Here is a 19,459-nt window from a genome sequence, read left to right as displayed (position 1 = left end):
TATCTTTGAGATATATGGCAAGTAATAGGTTTTCTGATTTACTGTAATGCTAAAATTTTTCTTTTGTAATAAAAATGTCCATTTTAAAACTATAGTAACTAGATACTAGTATGGGAAGGTGGCATCCAAATGACTGACAGGAGGGAAAGGCTGTTCCACACTGTCTTGAATTGTTCCTCCGTGTTTATTCCCCACAATTTAAAGGCAAGGACTGTGTCATGTGGCATAGCCGGGGATACTGGGGTGACAAAGGGCAGTCATCTGGTCATAGGGATCTGACCTTGAAAGCTCCATAGAGGACACAGGTGTCTGAATCTGGGCCGAAATTCAGACAGATTTTGCCACCTGCTGGCAAGTATGATACAGACTTGTAGCAAAATTTCTTCAGTGAAGTAAGTGAAAGTCGCTCAGTCCTGTCTGACTCTTTGGGACCCCATGGACTATACAATCCATGGAATTCTCCAGGCCAGAATACTGGCGTGGGTAGCCTTTCTCTTCTCCAGGGGATCTTCCCAACCCAGGGATCAAACCCAGGTCTACGGCATTGCACGCCGATTCTTTACCAGCTGAGCTACCAGGGAAGCCCACATTTCTAAAAGAGAAAAAGCAAAGTAGAGGTGGGCTTTTTTTTTTGTTTGTTTTTTGTTTTTTAAGTAGGGAGTAAGGGGCTTCCCTGAGGCTCATTAGTAAAGAATGAGCTTATTGCTCCTGCAGTTCAGGAGCCTCTGGTTCTATCCCTGGGTCAGGAAGATCCGCTGGAGGAGGAAATGGTAACCCATTCTGGTATTCTTGCCTGAAAAATCCCATAGACAGAGAAGCCTGGTGGGCTGCATTCCAGAGGGTTGCAAAGAGATGGATACAACTGAGTGACTGAACACACACACACACACATCAGTGCGTGCGAGAACAAAGTTAGGCTGATACGTGTTCTGAGGATTTGAAGACTAGGAGAAAGTGAAGGAACCAAGGAACAAACCAGTATTTTTTTTTCTTTCTCTTTTATTGTGGTAAAATATAAGAAAAAATTTGTCTTTTTAAAGTACAATTTAGTGGCATTAATCACTTTACAATGTTGTGCAAGCATAACCACTATCTATTTTACCATTCCAAAGAGAAATTCACAGGAAGCTGAGCGTGGTGCTCTGTGACAGCCTAGATGGGTGGGATCTGGGTGGGGAGTGGGGGGAGGTCCAAGAGGGAGAGGACATAGGTACGCATACAGCTGATCCATGTCATTGTATGGCAGAAACTAACAACATTGTAAAGCAATTATGCTCCAATTTAAAAAATAATAATAAAAGGAGAAATTCTGTAACCATTTAACAATAACTTCCCACCCCCTCCCTTCTTCCTTCTGAGTAGCTTCTATTATACTTTGTCTCTATAAACTTGATAACTCCATCTACCTCGTATACAGTATCATATGAGGTACTGTATATATCTCATACAGATAGTATTTGTCCTTTTATGTCTTGCTTATTTCACTTAGCATGTTTTCAATGTTCAGCCATACTATAGCATGAATCAAAATTTCTTTCCTTTTCATGGCAGAGTAATATTCTGTCTTATGGATATACTCTGCCTTGTCTATCCATTCATCAGTTGATGGACATTTGCTTTGTTTCTACCTTTCTGCTTTTGTGAATAGTGCTACTGTTACTGAACTAAACTTGGGTCTACTTGCGTGACTGGCAGCAAGACCAATCTACTGACACCAGTTTGTGGTGAAAGAAAATACAGTGTTTATTGCAAGGCCAAGCAAGGAAAAAAGGCAGCTTGTGCTCAAAAGATCAGAACTCCTCAATGGCTTTCAGGAAAGGTTTTGTTTGTTTTTTAAATTTTTATTCTTTATTTTTGGCTGTACCATGTGGCTTGCAGGATCCTAGTTCCCTGACTAGGGATTGAACCCATGACCCCAGTAATGAAAGTACAGAGTCCTGATCACTGGGCTGCCAGAGAATTCCCAGGGAAGTGTTTTGAAAGGCAACTTTAGGGGAGAGGGTCACAGGGTGCCTGGAGGACATTCTTCTGATTGGTTGGTGAAGTAACTAGGTGCTATTTCAGCAGTCGTCAGCCTTCTGGTTCCAGCTGGCCTGGGCTCTATGAGCTTGTGTTCAGTATGCAGTTAACGTCCTCCCCCTAGTGGGGGTTTTTGTATCTGCAAAACAACTCAAGGATATGGTTCAGAATACCATCTACAACTCTTGAGGAGGTCCTTGACTTTGTTTTATGGCTAAATTATTATTAATTTGCCTTGACTGTTTTCCTTTCTTTTTGCTTTTTCTCACTTCTCTGATTAAATTTGCTCTTTGGAACTTAGGGTAAGCTTAGGGGCTAAAGCTTATCTACAAACAAGAGACAGGGTAGGGCTTCCCTGGTGGCTCAGTGGTAAAGAATCCACCAGCCAGTGCAGAAGACATGGGTTAGATTCCTGGTCCAGGAAGATCCCACATGCCTATGTGCAACTAATATCCCACATGCCTATGTGCAACTAATATCCCACATGCCTATGGGCACATGGGAGCAACTAAACCCATGTGCCACAACTACTGAACATGTGCTCTAGAGCCTGTGAGCCATGACTACTGAGCCCGCATGCTACAACTACTGAAGCCTGCACGCCTTAGAGCTCATGCTCCTAACAAAAGAAGCCACTGCAATGAGAAATCCATGTACTACAACTATAGAAAAGCCTGCTCACCACAACTAGAGAAAAGCCTGAACAGCAATGAAGACCCAGCACAGCCAAAATTAAATAAAATTAAAATCATAAAAAAGAATACTGGATACTGGAGTCTGTCCCTGGAAAGTCCCACAGGGTCCTGCTTGGTTTCACTACAATGATCATTGGCTTACAAGTGTCTGTCAAGTACTTGTTTACAATTTTATTGGGTATTTCCTAGGAGCATAAGTGGTTGGTCATATGGTAATTCTATCTCCAGCTTTCTGAGCAAGTGCTAAACTGTTTCCCACAGGGCCCATACCATTTTACATTCACACTAGCAGTGCATGATGGTTTCAACTCTTCCGCATATCCTTCAGTACTTAATTTCTTAAGAAACTTTTTTTATTATAGCAATATTAGTATGTGAGGCGATATCATTGTTGTCTTGTTTTGCATTTCCCTAATGACTAATTACATCAAATTTTTTATGTGTTTATTGGCCATTTGTATATCTTCTTTGGAGAAAAGTTTAAGTCGTTTGCCCTTTTTTGAATTGGGGTTTTTGTCTCATTGTTGAGTTGGAAGAGTTCTTTATATATTAACCCCTCATCAGGTATATGAGTTGCAAATATTTTCTCCCATTCTGTAGGTTGTCTTTTTGCTTTATTTATAACGTTATTTAATGAACAACAGTTTTAAACTTTGAAGTACATTTTTTTATCCATGTTTGTTGTTGCATAGTTCATTATCTGTCATAGCCAAGAATCCATTGCTAAATCTGAGATCATGAAGATTTATCCTTCTTCTAAGAATTTTATGGTTTTAGCTTTTTTATTTAGGTTGTCTATGCATTTTGAGTTAATTTTTGTATATGATGTGCAGTAGGAATTCAACATCATCTTTTTGCACATGGCTTAAAGCTCAACATTCATAAAACTAAGATCATGGCATCTGGTCCCATCACTTCATGGAAAATAGATGGGGAAACAGTAGAAACAGTGACAGACTTTATTTTTTTGGGCTCCAAAATCACTGCAGATGGCGATTGCAGCCATGAAATTAAAAGATGCTTACTCCTTGAAAGGAACATAGACAACATATTAAAAAGCGGAGACATTACTTTGCCAAAAAAGGTCCGTCTAGTCAAGGCTATGGTTTTTCCAGTAGTCATGTATGGATGTGGGAGTTGGACCATAAAGAAAGAAAGCTGAACGGTGAAGAATTGATGCTTTTGAACTGTGGTGTTCGAGAAGACTCTTGAGAGTCCCTTGGACTGCAAGGAGATCAAACTAGTCCATCCTAAAGGAAATCAGTCCTGATTATTCATTGGAAGGATTGATGTTGAAGAACTGTATATGATGTGTAGTAGAAATCCAACATCATCTTTTTGCACATGGCTTAGAGTGCAACATTCATAAAACTAAGAGCCAATACTTTGGCCACCTGATGTGAAGAACTGACTCATTGGAAAAGGCCCTGATGCTGGGAAAGATTGATGGCGGGAGGAGAAGGGGATGACAGAGGATGAGATGGTTGGATGGCATCACTGACTCAATGGACGTGAGTTTGAGTAAACTTCGGGAGTTGGTGATGGACAGGGAGGCCTGGCGTGCTGCAGTCCATGGAGTCTAAAAGAGTCAGACATGACTGAGTGGCTGAACTGACTGACCAGGGAGAGATTGAACCCATACTCTTGCCAGTGAAAACATGGAATCCTAACCACTGGGCACACCAGGGAATTCCCCTATTGCCTCTAATCTATATTATTTCCTTTCTTCTGCTAGCTTTTAGTTTGCTCTTTTTTCTTTCCCTCTCTTTTTTAATTCATTAAAGTGTAAAGTTAGGTTATTGATTATTGTTTGTTCATTTGTTTTTGCCACATGGCATGTAAGATCTTCACCAGGAATTAAACTCATGCCCCCTTCGTTGGAAGCACAGAGTCTCAACTACTATACCACCAGGGAATTCCCTTTCTTCTTGATTAATGCACACTTTTACAACTATAAAATTTCCTCTGAGCACTGCCTTCACTATAGTCAATGTCTTTTGTTCAGTATATTTTTTCACCAAAATATGTATTCTGCATTCATTCAACAAATATTTCTACTGGGTTGGTTCTAAGTGCTGGGAATATAGAAGTAAACACAACACAGGCAATATCTAAAATGTCATATGCTAACATTTTATGGTAAACCAGCAAGGTAGCAATTAATTTGAAATCTGTAAAACAAGGTACTGTGATAGGGAATGGCAGTTGCATTGCTTTTGTTTTTGAAATATATTTTATTAAATAGGTACCATATTCACTTGGTTCAGAAATCAGAACAATATTAAAAGGTCTAGTTTGCAGAGTCTCCCTTGCATGCCTGTTACCATCCATATCATAGTCTGCTGGCCTCTCAAACCCCATTCCTGCCAGAGGTAACTATTTGTTGAATCACGGAGCAATCAAGTATTCCAGGATGAGAGCAGAGGTGGAGGGAATTCAGGGGCTTGGAGAGTGGCAATTTACCAACTAGGACAGAGGTATTTCTATATTTTAATTGGCACAACCATGCTGGTGTATATTTGCTGAATATTCATGTTACCTATAACCACTTATAGTCTTATATAGTCTTCTAGCATTTTTCATGCAAATACAGACGCTAAAGATAACATATTAGGTACTGTCTTCTGTACCTTGCTTTTTTAACTTTAGCAAAGACTCCTGGAAAGTTTATATATCAGTCCATAAAGACTGTGTTCATTTTTTCCAGTTATTTGATAGTTCATCTTTGTCCTGTGTTGTATTGGCTGGGGCAGTTCTTCTGGAACTGAATGGTCTCATTCTATTAATTGGAGGCTCAGGCTGGACCTTTTATCAGCTGGATTCCAGATAGCGAAAAGAGAAGCTACAAGGCTTTTTAAGGCCCAGGTACCAGAGCCATACAGCTTTTTTTCCATTATATTGAATGGGTCAGTGCAAGTCACGGGGCCAGAACCAGATTCCAGGGGAAAGAAAATAGATGCCAGCCCTCAGTGGGAAGAGCATGTGGACATGGGGATCGGAGGGCTTGTTTGGGTAAGGCCTTTGTAGACATTCTACCACTTGCTATGCTTAGTTGTGTGCTGTGCTTTGTTGCTATGCTGTGCTGTGTTGTGCTTAGTTGCTTCAGTCGTGTCCAACTCTTTGCGACCTATGAACTGTAACCTGCCAGGCTCCTCTGTCTCCATGGGATTCTCCAGTCAAGAATACTGGAATGGGTTGCCATGCCCTCCTCCAGGGGATCTTCCTGACCCAGGGATCAAACCCACGTCTCTTACCTCTCCTACATTGGCAGGCAGGTTCATTACCACTAGCGCCACCTGGGAAGCCAACATTCTACCACATCAAGGCCCAGTCATGGTTCACATGTCTTATTTAATATTATGCATCTTTAGTTTCTTAAATTAGTACATTTCTCCCACTCCCCCCCCCTTTTGTTTGGCTTTAATTTTTGAAAGGTTGGAGTCAATTGTTTCATATTCTAGATTTACCTTATTATTTCCTCATGATGTCTTCTAACTTCTGAATTTCCCATAAACCGCAAGATGAGTAAAAAACCTAATTGAAATTAAACATTACTTATAAAAATATTTTTTATTCATTGATTATGTTTTACAATGATTATCTTTTGCTTGAACAGGATCAGTTAAAAATCTAAGATCAATCATTCCTTACTCAGAATCCCTGAAGGGGATTTCATTTATTTGCCAAGGTCCTTAAAATGGTCTAAAAGCTCTACCTAGTCTTCCCACTCCCCTCTATGACCTCATTTCCTCCTACTTTTCCCCTCACAGCCTCTCCTCCTGCCATACTGGCCTCCTTGCCCTTCCTCAACTCACAAGACACACACCATCCTTGGCACTTTCACTGTTTCCTCGGGTATCCATGTTAACTTGCATCTAGAGGGCCTCTTTCACATGGCACCTTCTCAGTGAACTTTCCTTGGCCACTCTATTGTACCCCATCCCACATCTGACCAGACATTCACACGTTCACTCCTGTGTGAAGTTTCCTGAGGGTGCCATAACAAATTACCACAAATAAAGTGCATTGAAAACAACAGAAATGTGAACCTCCCTTTGCAGTCCAGTGGTTAAGAGTCCGTGCTTCCACTGCATGCAGTAAAGGTTCAGTCCCTGGTTGGCATGCCATGTGCTGCATGGCATGACCAAAAAAAAAACAAAACAGAAATTCATTCTATTACATTTAGAGATTGCAGAAGTCCAAAATCAAGGTGTCAGCTGGGTTGTGCTCTCTCCAGAGGCTTTGAAAGAGATTTCATTCCTTGTATCGTCTAATTTCTGGTGGCTTCAGGCATTCCTTAAGTTTGTGGCTGCATTGCTCCAGTGCCTGCCTCTGTGATCACATGGGCACCTCTTTTTCTGTGTATTTCTCTCTTTTTTACATGTACAGGTGAGTGGCATTGAGTACATTTACAGGGTTGTGAAACAGATCTCCAGAACTTCCTCCTACAAATCTGAAACTCTACCCAATAGAGTTTTACCCAAAGCAAAAAGCAAAGGAGAAAAGGAAAGATATACCTATTTGAATGCAGAGTTCCAAAGAATAGCAAGGAGAGATAAGAAAGCCTTCCTCAGTGATCAATGCAAAGAAATAGAGGAAAACAATAGACTGGGAAAGACTAGAGATCTCTTCAAGAAAATTAGAGCTACCAAGGGAAATTTTCATGCAAAGATGGGCACAATAAAGGACAGAAATGGTGTGGACCTAACAGAAGCAGTAGATATTAAGAAGAGGTGGCAAGAATACACAGAAGAGCTGTACAAAAAGATCTTCATGACCCAGATAATCACGATGGTGTGATCACTGACCTAGAGCCAGACATCCTGGAATGTGAAGTCAAGTGGGCCTTAGGAAGCATCACTATGAACAAAGCTAGTGGAGGTGATGGAATTCCAGTTGAGCTATTTCAAATCCTGAAAGATGATGCTGTGAAAGTGCTGCACTCAATATGTCAACAAATTTGGAAAACTCAGCAGTGGCCACAGGACTGGAAAAGCTCAGTTTTCATTCCAATCCCAAAGAAAGGCAATGCCAAAGAATGCTCAAACTACTGCACAATTGCACTCATCTCACACGCTAGCAAAGGAATCCTCAAAATTCTCCAAGCCAGGCTTCAGCAATACATGAACCGTGAACTTCCAGATGTTCAAGCTGGTTTTAGAAAAGGCAGAGGAACCAAAGATCAAATTGCCAACATCTGCTGGATCATCAAAAAAGCAAGAGAGTTTCAGGAAAACATCTATTTCTGCTTTGTTGACTATGCCAAAGCCTTTGTGTGGATCACAATAAACTGTGGAAAATTCTGAAGGAGATGGGAATACCAGACCACCTGACTTGCCTCTTGAGAAATCCGTATGCAGGTCAGGAAGCAACAGTTAGAACTGGACATGGAACAACAGACTGGTTCCAAATAAGAAAAGGAGTACATCAAGGCTATATATTGCCACCCTGCTTATTTAACTTAAATGCAGAGTATATCATGAGAAATGCTGGGCTGGAAGAAGCACAAGCTGGAATCAAGATTGCTGGAAGAAATATCAGTAACCTCAGATATGCAGATGACACCACCGTTATGGCAGAAAGTGAAGAGGAACTAAAAAGCCTCTTGATGAAAGTGAAAGTGGAGAGTGAAAAAGTTGGCTTAAAGCTCAACATTCGGAAAACAAAGATCATGGCATCTGGTCCCATCACTTCATGGCAAATAGATGGGCAAACAGTGGGAACAGTGGCTGACTTTATTTTTCTGGGCTCCAAAATCACTGCAGATGGCGATTGCAGCCATGAAATTAAAAGATGCTTACTCCTTGGAAGGAAAGTTATGACCAACATAGACAGCATATTAAAAAGCAGAGACATTACTTTGCCAACAAAGGTCCGTCTAGTCAAGGCTATGGTGTTTCCAATAGTCACATATGGATGTGGGAGTTGGACCATAAAGAAAGAAAGCTGAACGCTGAAGAATTGATGCTTTTGAACTGTGGTGTTGGAGAAGACTCTTGAGAGTCCCTTGGACTGCAAGGAAATCAAACCAGTCCATCCTTAAGGAAATCAGTCCTGAATATTCATTGGAAGGACTGATGTTGAAGAACTGTATATGATGTGCAGTAGAAATCCAACATCACCTTTTTGCACATGGCTTAAAGCTCAACATTCATAAAACTAAGATCCAGTACTTTGGCTACCTGATGCGAAGAGCTGACTCATTTGAGAAGACCTGATGCTGGGAAAGATTAAGGGCAGGAGGAGAACGGGACGACAGAGGATGAGATGGTTGGATGGCATCACTGACTCAATGGACATGGGTTTAGGTTAACTCCAGCAGTTGGTGATGGATAGGGAGGCCTGGTTTGCTGCGGTTCATGGGGTCACAAAGAGTCGGACACAACTGAGTGACTTAACTACCCAATAGGCAACTCCCCATTCTCCCCCTCCCTGCTTGTAACCACCATTCTGTGTCTCTGAATTTACTACTCTAGATACCTCATATAAATGGAGTCATATATATTTGTCCTTTGTGACTGGCTTATTTCACTTAGCATAATATTCTCAAGGTTCATCCATAGTGTTATCATATTGCAGAATTTCCTTTCTAAGGCTGGATACTACTCCATAGTATGTATATATCACATTTTGTTTATCCTTTATCCACCCACTGATGAACATTTGAGTTGCTTCTACCTCTTGAGTATTGTGAATAGTGCTATGAATATGGATGTGCAAATGTCTTTCCAAAATCCCGCTTTGAATTCTTTTACAGATCTATCCAGAAGTGGGATTGCTGGGATATATGGTAATTTTGGGCTTCCTCAGTGGCTCAGCAGTGAACAATCTGCCTGCAATGTGGGAGGCTTGGGTTTGATCCCTGGGTTGGGAAGATCTCCTGGAGGAGGAAATGGTAATCCACTACAGTATTCTTACCTGTAGAATCCCATAGACAGAGGAGCCTGGTGGGCTACAGTTTATAGGGTTGCAAACAGTTGGACATGACTGAAGCGACTGAGGATACATGCATATAATTTTATTTTTATTTTTTTGAGGAACCTCAATACAACTTTACATAGTGGTTGAGCCATTTTATGTTTCCACCAATAGTTCACAAAGGTTCCAGTTTCTCCACTTTATCAACACCTATTGTTTTCTGTTATTATAATAATGAACATTAAAAAAATTATTTTTGGCTATGCTGGGTCTTTGTTGCTGTATGGACTTTCCTCTAGTTGTGGCAAGCAGAAGCTACTCTTCATTGCAGTATGCGGGCTTCTCATTTTGATGGCTTCTCTTGTTGCAGAACACAGGCTCAGTGTTTGTGGCACACAGGCTTAGTTGCTGTGTGCCATGTGGGATCTTCCCAGACTAGGGATCAAACCTGTGTTTCCTGCATTGGCAGGCAGATTCTTTACCACTGAAACACCAGGGAAGCCTTGTTATTATTTGTTAATAGTAGTCATCCTAATCTGTGTCTCTCATAAAGACACTTGTCATTGGACTTAGGGCCCACATAGATAATCCAGGATTATCTCATCAAGATCCTTCATTATATTTGCAAGATCCTTTCTCCAAGTAAGGTGACATTCACAGGTTCTGGGGACTCAAACATTGACATGTCTTTGGGGGACCATCATTCATACTCCCTTTATTTTCCTCCCTGATACTTTGCTCCATCTGACATGCTATATATTTACTCATTTATCTTATTGATAGACAATAATTAAAATAAATCTGCAAGGACAAGGATTTTTGTTTCATTCACCAGTGTGTTCCCAGGGTTTAAAAGTGTCTGGTACAAATGTCTACTCAGCAGATACTGGTTGATGAATGGCTAGCTAGCCTAGGTCAAGGCTTGCAGGAATTTCTTCCTCCCACCTTTGCAGGGTAAAGGTCTGGGACCAGGGGAATTAGATTACCTAAGACAGGTTTCTTCCTGTGGGGAATGCAATTTTTTGTTTTGGCTGTGCCATGCAGGATTTTAGTTCCCCGACTAGTGATTGATCTCTAACCCTCCTACAGCAGAAGCACGGAGTCTTAACCACTGGACTGACAGGAAAGTCCCAATAATATCAAGATTACCCATCCATTAGGACAAATTCCAGGGTTCTTTTTAAGGAAAAAAAAATACAGATACCATTTTTTGCTAAAGTGATTTAGCATTCCTTGGATAAATGGCTGATTTTATGCCTACGGCAGGAAATGTACAAAATGGAAAACAAGGAAGACCCTAAAGACTACTACAATTGTGTCAAAAGGGTATAGCAAAACAATGTTTTATTGGAGAATTTGAGCATTATAAAGGGTAATGGGTTTAATGCACTGAAACACACTGTCTTACTATAAATCCTCACTGGCTCTAGATTTGTTTGAAGGATATACCAAGTGCAGAGAAACATGTTAAATATCACATGAAGAAACAATCAACCAAATTCAGAATGTGGAAAATTCTATGGGTTCAATGATCAAGTTGCTTCAATAAGTAGATGGCATCACCATCATCAATGGAAAGGGAAGGGGAATTGCTTATCCACAGATTTGGCTTCCTGTGGTCCACAGCAGTCTGAAAATATTAAATAGAAAATTACAGAAACAACTCATAAATTTTAAGTTGCTCACTATTCAGAGTAGTATGGTAAATCTTGCTCTGTCCTGCCTGGGACAAGAATCATCTCTTTGTCCAGGCATATCCTGCCTGTTTATAGCGGCCCTCTTAGTTATCAGACTGGCTGTACCACTATCACAGTGCTTAGGTTTAATCAACAATGACCCCAAAGTGCAAGAGTAGTTAGGTTGGCAATTCAGGTAAGCCAGAGAGAAGCTGCAAAGTGCTTCCTTTAAGTCAAAAGGTGAAAATTCTCAACTTACTAAGAAAAAAAAATCTTATGCTAAAGTTGTTAAGATCTATATTAAAGGGTGAAACTTCTGTGAAATTGTAAAGAAAGAAAAATTCTTGCTGGTTTTGCTGTTGAACCTCAAACTGCAAAAGTTACAACCACAACATGATTCCTGCTTAGTTAAGATGGAAAAGGCATTAAATTTGTACAAAACATTCTGATACCATATTCACATAACTCTTATGACAGTATGTTTTATTTTGCTATTAGTTATTGTTAATTTCTCACTGTGCCTAACTTATAAACATTACCATGGGTATGTATAGAATAAAACACACGGGAGGGAGAGAGGGAGAGATGTGGTTTCAGGCATTCACTGGAAGTCCTGGACCATATCCCCCTTAGATAAGGTGTGACTACTAGGTATCAAAAGAGGTTTAAAAGATGTATCAATGAATGTAGTAAATAGTCCTTTAACAATCCAAAGTTTATTGAGATGGGGGTGGGGGGAACTAAAAATATACTAAGTACTAGAATTATTAAAGAATTATTTTTGTTTTGGGTGTGATAGTTATTCACAGTCCATATTGGCTAGAAATACACTGGAATATTTATAGGTAAAATTATATGATGTCCAGGGAATCTTTAACACACTTCAGGGAAAAAATGCAGAAATGGATAAATAAGGCAAAATTTTGATTCCTGTTGAAACTGGTTGCTAGTATATAAAAGCTCATTGTAACTATTCTATGTGTTTGGAAATTCTCTTAATAAAAATTTTAAGACAAATTTTCAACCTTCCTTTGCTCTAATTCCACACCCAGTAAGGACCTTTCTAGCTTCTTTTTTGCCTTCCTCTGTCCCACAAGAGGAATGCTCTCATTAGGAGATGTAAACATGCCTCATAGACCTCCTCATTCTAAGTTTTCCTCAAGACTTTTCCTCAATTTTCTTAGCCCAGATACTCATTCTCAAGTTGCACCAGTTTGTTCAAAGAAGGTGAAGGTCACAGAAAAGGGAGGAACCTGCACAGAGGTCGTCACTTAAACAAGTAGACTGTCCCCTACTGAATTTGGATGAGATCAGAAGTTGTCCGCATGACTGACTGCTGAATGTGGCCAGACTGTGACTTGTCCATTTCATTAAAGCTGAGTCATATGCTAATATTTAAAAATCAGATTTCATACTTAAATTTCCAGCTTCTAAAAAAAGAGAGCTTATTTTCCGTCCTCACCGCACAACTGCTGCTGTTCAGGAAAGGTTTCCTTGTAAAACTTCTTTAATGCCACTAGGATATTTGCCTTGGTTCAATCCTACTTTTTAAGAGATAAATAGGAATGTATCCAACACTGCAGATTCTTGGGTGGGGAAGACCCCTGGAGAAGAAAATGGCAATTCACTCCAGTATTCTTGCCTGGAGAATCCCACGGACAGAACCTGGCAGTTACAGTCCGTGAGGTCACAAGAGCCGGACACGACTTAGTGACTAACCGAACACAATACCAAGCACGATAAGAATGATTTTTACAGGATTTGTGTTTAGGAAGGATGGGAAGCAGCAGAACAAGCTCTGGACCCCCACTTGCACTTGTCACGTGCCCATCAGACCCACAAGGCTGGCTGGATTTTGTTCTGCTTCACATCTCTCTCCACTCTGAGCCCTAAACCACTGTGAAACAGTGGAGCAGACCCACAGCCCAAAGGACTGCACGTTCCAAATCTTCACCTAGAAGACAATGAGCAGTTGGACAAGTTGAGAGAGAACAATAAGGGCTGGAAACAGAGGCGGAGACGCCGCCAAGCCTCGCCCTTTGGGTGCAGTCTTGTGACCACTGAACCATCTCTATTCGTCCCTCCTCCCACACACCTCTCACCTTTAGCCCAATCTCCACTTTCTCTTCCTGGTAAGCACCCTCGGGTGACTATCTGTGAGCACTTCCGTGTATAACCCTAGCAGAGGAGTGTCAGAAAATAATCATTGCCACGCCGTCATCTCAAGTAACAAAACTGATGAACTCCTAAAATCTGGAGCACCTAAACCTGTTGGCGCCCCAGGGCTTGGAATACCGTTTCCTGTAGGTCTGTTGGAGCCCCACCCAGGTGAGGCTTCCACCCCGGGGTCATGGCTTCCAAAGCCTCGGTGAGCCGCTACTCCAGGCGGCACCGAATGCGCTTGAGGCTCCTACACGATTTCTCACACCGGTATCCACCTAGTCGGGGTCTTGGGAACGGTCTGTCGGTCCCCGGATTCCGACTTTCCTGTCCTCGGTGGACCCCGAGTTCGGAAGCCTACGTCGACCCAATCTTCCGGATACAGCACCCACACCTCGGCGCAGGCTGACGGGCAAGCAGCAGGGGCGAAGGAGGTGTCAACGTTTCCATACTCTTGCTCTGCCACGCCGCGCTTGCTGGGAGCACCGCGCAGGGGCGCGCGTGCGCACTGAGCAGAAGCCGCTTGTTGGCAGTTGACGGAGCCCACTGCGCCTCCAGAGAGCGGGAGGGATCAGCCAGTCTCCGGGCGTCCTGCGTGTGCGCACTCTCCCCTCGGCCCTGTAACTTGGTCGAAAAGACGCGGGCGGGGCGGGGCGGGGCGGGGCGGGGCGGAGCGGACGCAAAGCGGGAGTCACCGCGCAAGCGCGTCCTGCGCCTGGTCTTTCTGCGTCGTCAGGGAGCGGGGCGCAGGTGCGCGCATGCGCACTGGGCAGAGGGCGCGCGTTGGCAGGTGTCTGGGCTGGGCGTCGGCGGGCAATGGGGTTGCCGGCGTTGCTGCTCCTTGCGCTGTGCGCCGCAAGCGCCCGGGGGCTTTATTTCCACATCGGCGAGACCGAAAAGCGCTGCTTCATCGAAGAAATCCCCGACGAGACCATGGTCATCGGTCAGGCGGGGCGAGGGTGGATCGGGCCCTGAGTTGTCCCCAAGACGCCGTCGGGCTCTCCGCTCGCAGCGGCACTCTGAGGACGCCGGACGGTGACCTGGAGAGCAGTGCCCCCGTCTGGCGTCCCGGGAGCCGCGGAGTGTGGGAGCTGGATGGACTAGGCGGGTTGTGACTGCTCTGTCTATTCCGCAGGGAACTACCGCACCCAAATGTGGGATAAGCAGAAGGAGGTCTTCCTGCCCTCGACCCCCGGCCTGGGCATGCACGTGGAGGTGAAGGACCCTGAAGGCAAGGTAGGGCCATCTTCACTAGAGCTCTTGGGGTGGACAGAGCTCATAAGACACGAGCTTGCACTTGGTGAGGTTAGAGTAAAGGTGTGGGCTTTCACTGACTACTCTGTTGCAGGTGGTGCTCTCCCGGCAGTACGGCTCAGAGGGCCGCTTCACCTTCACTTCCCACACTCCTGGTGACCATCAGATTTGCCTGCACTCCAACTCTACCAGGATGGCTCTCTTTGCTGGCGGCAGACTGGTAACAGTTTTCTTTTGGCCAGAGCTCAGAATCTGTCACTTGGTTTCAAAGTTTTGATTTAGTAAAGAACCTGCCTGCCGATGCAGGAGACCAAGAGTCAGGAAGATCCTCTGGAGAAGGGCATGGCAACCCACTCCAGTATTCTTGCCTGGAGAACCCATGGACAGAGGAGTGTAGCTGGCTGTGGTCCACAAGGTCACAAAGAGTGAGACATAACTGAAGCGACTTAGCAAGCATGCACATCATTTATAACTCTTTGTGGCACAGTTACAAGTAAGAAATAGAGTTGCCCTTCTGTCCCACAGGGACAAGAGTATGTTCCATAGCCTGCAACAGACCATCAGAGGTTGCATCACTTAGACATCATAACCTCAGAATGGCTCTGACTTTGAGGTTCAACCTTATTTCCTCCTAGCGTGTGCACCTAGACATCCAGGTTGGGGAGCATACCAACAACTACCCTGAGATTGCTGCCAAGGATAAGCTGACGGAGCTACAGCTCCGAGCCCGCCAGCTGCTTGATCAGGTGGAGCAGATCCAGAAGGAGCAGGATTACCAAAGGGTAAGGGCATGTCACTGTACTTGGCCATGGCAGTTGACCTTTATACCCATTACACCTCCTGGAAGTTGCTTCTTGGGGCTTTCCCTACTTGTGAAGCAGGCTGTTCAAAGACTGGAACAGAGGGTATCAGTGCAGATAGCCATTTTTCAGCTCTGTAGAATAAAGTGTAGAGAGGACAGTTCACACTCTAGCAATAGCCATTGCCTGCCTCCTTATTTTGGGATCTTGGTTGAAATGGTTTAAGAGTGTGATTTCTGTCCTAGCAGAGAAGCTCATGGAGGGGCAGCATGTTACGTCCTTGGGGCACTCCCAGGGGAATCAGAGGCAATATTTCAAAAGGTGTTTGGTCCCATAGTTGAGCAGTGGCATGGGAGGGAAGGACCTCACAACAGCTGAGACTGTCTTTCCCGCACATTTAATCCTGGGTCCATTGTCCTATGCAGTATCGTGAAGAGCGCTTCCGTCTGATCAGTGAGAGCACCAACCAGAGGGTCCTGTGGTGGTCCATCGCTCAGACTGTCATCCTCATCCTCACTGGCATCTGGCAGATGCGTCACCTCAAGAGCTTCTTTGAGGCCAAGAAGCTGGTGTAATGTCCTCACCACGTGATCCTTTCCTGTCACCTCAGTTATTTGGTACTTTCCCCACCCAATATCTTATCCACCTGGATTCTGAGGGAAAAAAAAGTGAAAAAAGAATATAAGCCACATTGGTTCCATGGCAACAAAGCATTCAGATCAGCCACTTGTTAACACTGGTTTTCAAGGACACAGGACACTGGTCCAGGCTTTCAAAGATCTGTCTTGGGGTTTGTGCAGAGTTGAAACTTACCCAGGACTAAGTCTTGCTTCTTTCGCCTCCAGTGATTCCCCTCTTTCTCATAAAATGAGCAAATGAAAAACCCTCCTACTTCTTTAACCTTTCGTCTACTTACGAAGTAGGCGACCGAAATGCTCCACCGAGGAGGCCTGCCTCACTGCTCTGCTGTCAGTCCTGGGTTCACTCAGCAGCTTTGTGAATGTAAATAGGGGCAAAGGCCCCAGAGGATTGAAAAGTTTTTCTATATATTAGAACTATTTTTTGATAAAATTATATATTTTCCTTCCTAGTTGAAGTGTTACTGCCTTTGTGTGACTAGCTGGATACCAGTGCAGTCCCTTCTGCATTGTTTATGCACACATCCTTGATAACTAACTACCATGGCAGCTCCCAGGACTTCAGCTCTCAGGCCAGAGAGCAGATGTCACAGCTGCTCTCAAGGCCTAATCAGAGGGCCAGGCAGGGAATTCTCCAGGACACCTGTGGTTTCCATCACACAGGGCCTGAATTTAAGAGTGAGGCAGTGACAGCTCACACAAGGCAGGACACTCTTACCCTCCCGTTTCCCTTAACTTTTATTTAAGCTGTGGTAAATGTTTTCCTCGCGGGAACCAGATTTGGTTCTTTATACAGATTTTTCCAGTGAAATAAAACGTGTTGTAGTAGCTGTGTTTGAAATGAAATAAAGAGGCTGTGGGCAGAGGGGAGGCACAAAAGGAGATGGAAGAAAAGCTTTTGGTCTGGGTACTTCTGCAGCTGACCAGGAGTGGACCTCGGCATATGGGCTTGTGAGGCTAGGGTGCGGGAACAGACAGGGTGGTGGCAACCACAGGGCAACCACATAGGCCTGTCAGCAAGGAATGCTGTGAAGAGATTAAGTATCTATTTCTTAGCTCCCTGGAATCATAAGTGTAAACACTTCTTAGCATACTTCCTCATGCCTTTCTGCCATATAAAACTTAATACTATTAGGTGCCCATTCTTGATATTTTATTTCATGGTTTTATTTATTTAAAATACATTATTTATCTGACATACAAAACTAAATTCTTCCCTTCTTGTTTTTATCTTCCATACTATTCTACCTGTGTATCTATTTTTCCTTACAAAAGTATAAGCAATTTAATTTTATAGACCTTTTCACTTAATATTTTTGTAAATATTTAAGAAATTCCAATTTGGGGTGACCACGTTAACGGTTCAGTGTGGTGAAACACCATAAATGACTCATCCAAAATTATTTGGATATTTACCATAATATTTTTCATGTTAGAATTAATGGAAAATGAGGTGGCCTTGAAACTAGTTCATGTGTAGACCTCTGGCCTGAGGCTCTTTAGGAGCATGGGACATGTCAGGAAGGGAACACATGTCTGCTCTGTGGCTGTTACTAGGAATCTACCCAGCAAAGCACACTGGCGTCTAGGCTGTAGGAATACAGGAAGTAGTCTGTCCATCTGTGCATCTCAATTATGCTGATGGGTCAATACGTACTTGGTTTCTCCTCTTGTGAATTTTTGATAGGGGAATAGTGTGAAGACAAAGGTGGGAGTATATCACACCTTTACACTGATGGGACAGTTGGAAGCTTGATTGCCAGAGGATAGGCTAATTGGTGGTAGATGTGAGGAAAAGAGTTTCCACATTGGTGTGTGGCATTCACAGACACCATAGAGCCTAGGAAAATTTTTTAAAAATAATTCAAGCTACATCCAAGGAATTCTGGGGACCTTTTCCCCCAATACTACCCTGATTCCATTCTGAAGTTCTTGCTTTCTTAGGTTATAAAACATCCTTACCAAATAGCCTTCTATCCTTTTACAAAAAGGCTGTGGGGGCACAGGAGTCTCTACTCACCCCATTATCCCTGGCCCAGTCCCCATCTCCATGTTTTGGTTCCAGCCTCACTTTACCTGTGGTGCTCTCAGTTCTCACCCTAATAACACCCAGAGCCTGACTTCTGGATCTCATGCTGGGCCCATGTCAGAATAGATGCACAGGGTCACCTGAGAAACTCATCCATATAGATTCCTGAGCAACATTTACGTCCAGTCTGACTAAGTTTATGTTTGGTGTGGTGTGGTAGGCAGAATGGGCATCCCTGGTGGCTCAGACGGTAAAGAATTGGCCAACAATGCAGGAGACCCAGGTTCAATCCCTGGGTCGGGAAGATCCCCTGGAGAGGGGAATGGCAACCCATACCAGTATTCTTGCCTGGAGAATTCCACGGACAGAGGAGCCTGGTGGGCTACAGTCTATGTGGTCACAAAAGGATGGACATCCTGCATCCCCGTTAACACACATGGTAGGCAGACTAATAACTTCCCAATAATGTCCAACTAAATGTACTAATTCCTGAAACCTGTGAATATGTTACCAAACGTGGCAAAGAGAAATTAAGGTTGCTGTCATCTGCTTTTAAAATGAGATTATCCTGAATTATCTGGGAGGGCGGAATGTCATAACAAAGGTTCTTGAAAAATGCAAGAGGGAAGCAAAAGAAGGTTGTAATGATGTGACACAAGGACTCAACCCTCCATTAACAGCTTTGAAAACAGAACAAGGGGGGCCACATGTGAAGCTGTAAAAGGTAAAAAAAAAAAAAAAAAAGATTCCTTTAGAACCTCCAGAAGGGAATGGAGCCCCACCAACCTCCTGATTTAAGCTTAGAGAGGCCTTGTCACACTTACGACCTATAGAACTGTAAAATAGTAAGTCTGTGTTAAGCCACCAAATTTATGATGATTTGTTACAGGAGCAATAGCAAACAGATACAAGTGGGGACCAAAAATCCGCCCCTTTTTTTTGGCTGAGTCTTACTGCTTGCGGAATCTCAGTCCTCCAAAAGGAAATGAATCCAGGCCACAGCAGTGAAAGCCTGGAATCCTAACCACCAGACCTGCAGGGAACGCCGAAGAATTATTTTTAACCAAGCTGTGCAGGCAACACAGGTTGCTACCTTTGGGAACCCCAGAGCAACCTACCTTCCTCTTTTCTTATGCTACTCATTCTTCCAAACTTCATTCTTGGACAGTTCAATTGTTATAGCTTGTCCTTTTTCTGCCTGTGACCCTAAACCATGCTGGTACACCCAGTGTCGCTTGCTTTTTACTCCGAAAGCCATTGCGTTTGATTT

At 43.3% G+C, this 19,459-nt stretch overlaps 1 protein-coding gene across 1 annotated transcript; it reads left to right on the top strand.

Moving 5' to 3' along the window:
- Window positions 1-14,224: 14,224 nt before the first annotated feature.
- TMED4 (transmembrane p24 trafficking protein 4) lies at window positions 14,225-16,988 on the top strand. The gene is made up of 5 exons (XM_070369391.1): window positions 14,225-14,411; window positions 14,604-14,704; window positions 14,817-14,942; window positions 15,358-15,504; window positions 15,948-16,988. The coding sequence occupies exons 1-5, from the start codon at window positions 14,285-14,287 to the stop codon at window positions 16,095-16,097; spliced, it is 651 nt and encodes a 216-aa protein (XP_070225492.1). The 5' UTR covers window positions 14,225-14,284; the 3' UTR covers window positions 16,098-16,988.
- Window positions 16,989-19,459: the final 2,471 nt, after the last annotated feature.

The sequence above is a fragment of the Bos mutus genome, chromosome 4 (genome assembly GCF_027580195.1).
Source record: "Bos mutus isolate GX-2022 chromosome 4, NWIPB_WYAK_1.1, whole genome shotgun sequence".
NCBI classification, from domain to species: Eukaryota; Metazoa; Chordata; class Mammalia; order Artiodactyla; family Bovidae; genus Bos; species Bos mutus.
This window is presented reverse-complemented; position numbering and strand designations above follow the sequence as displayed.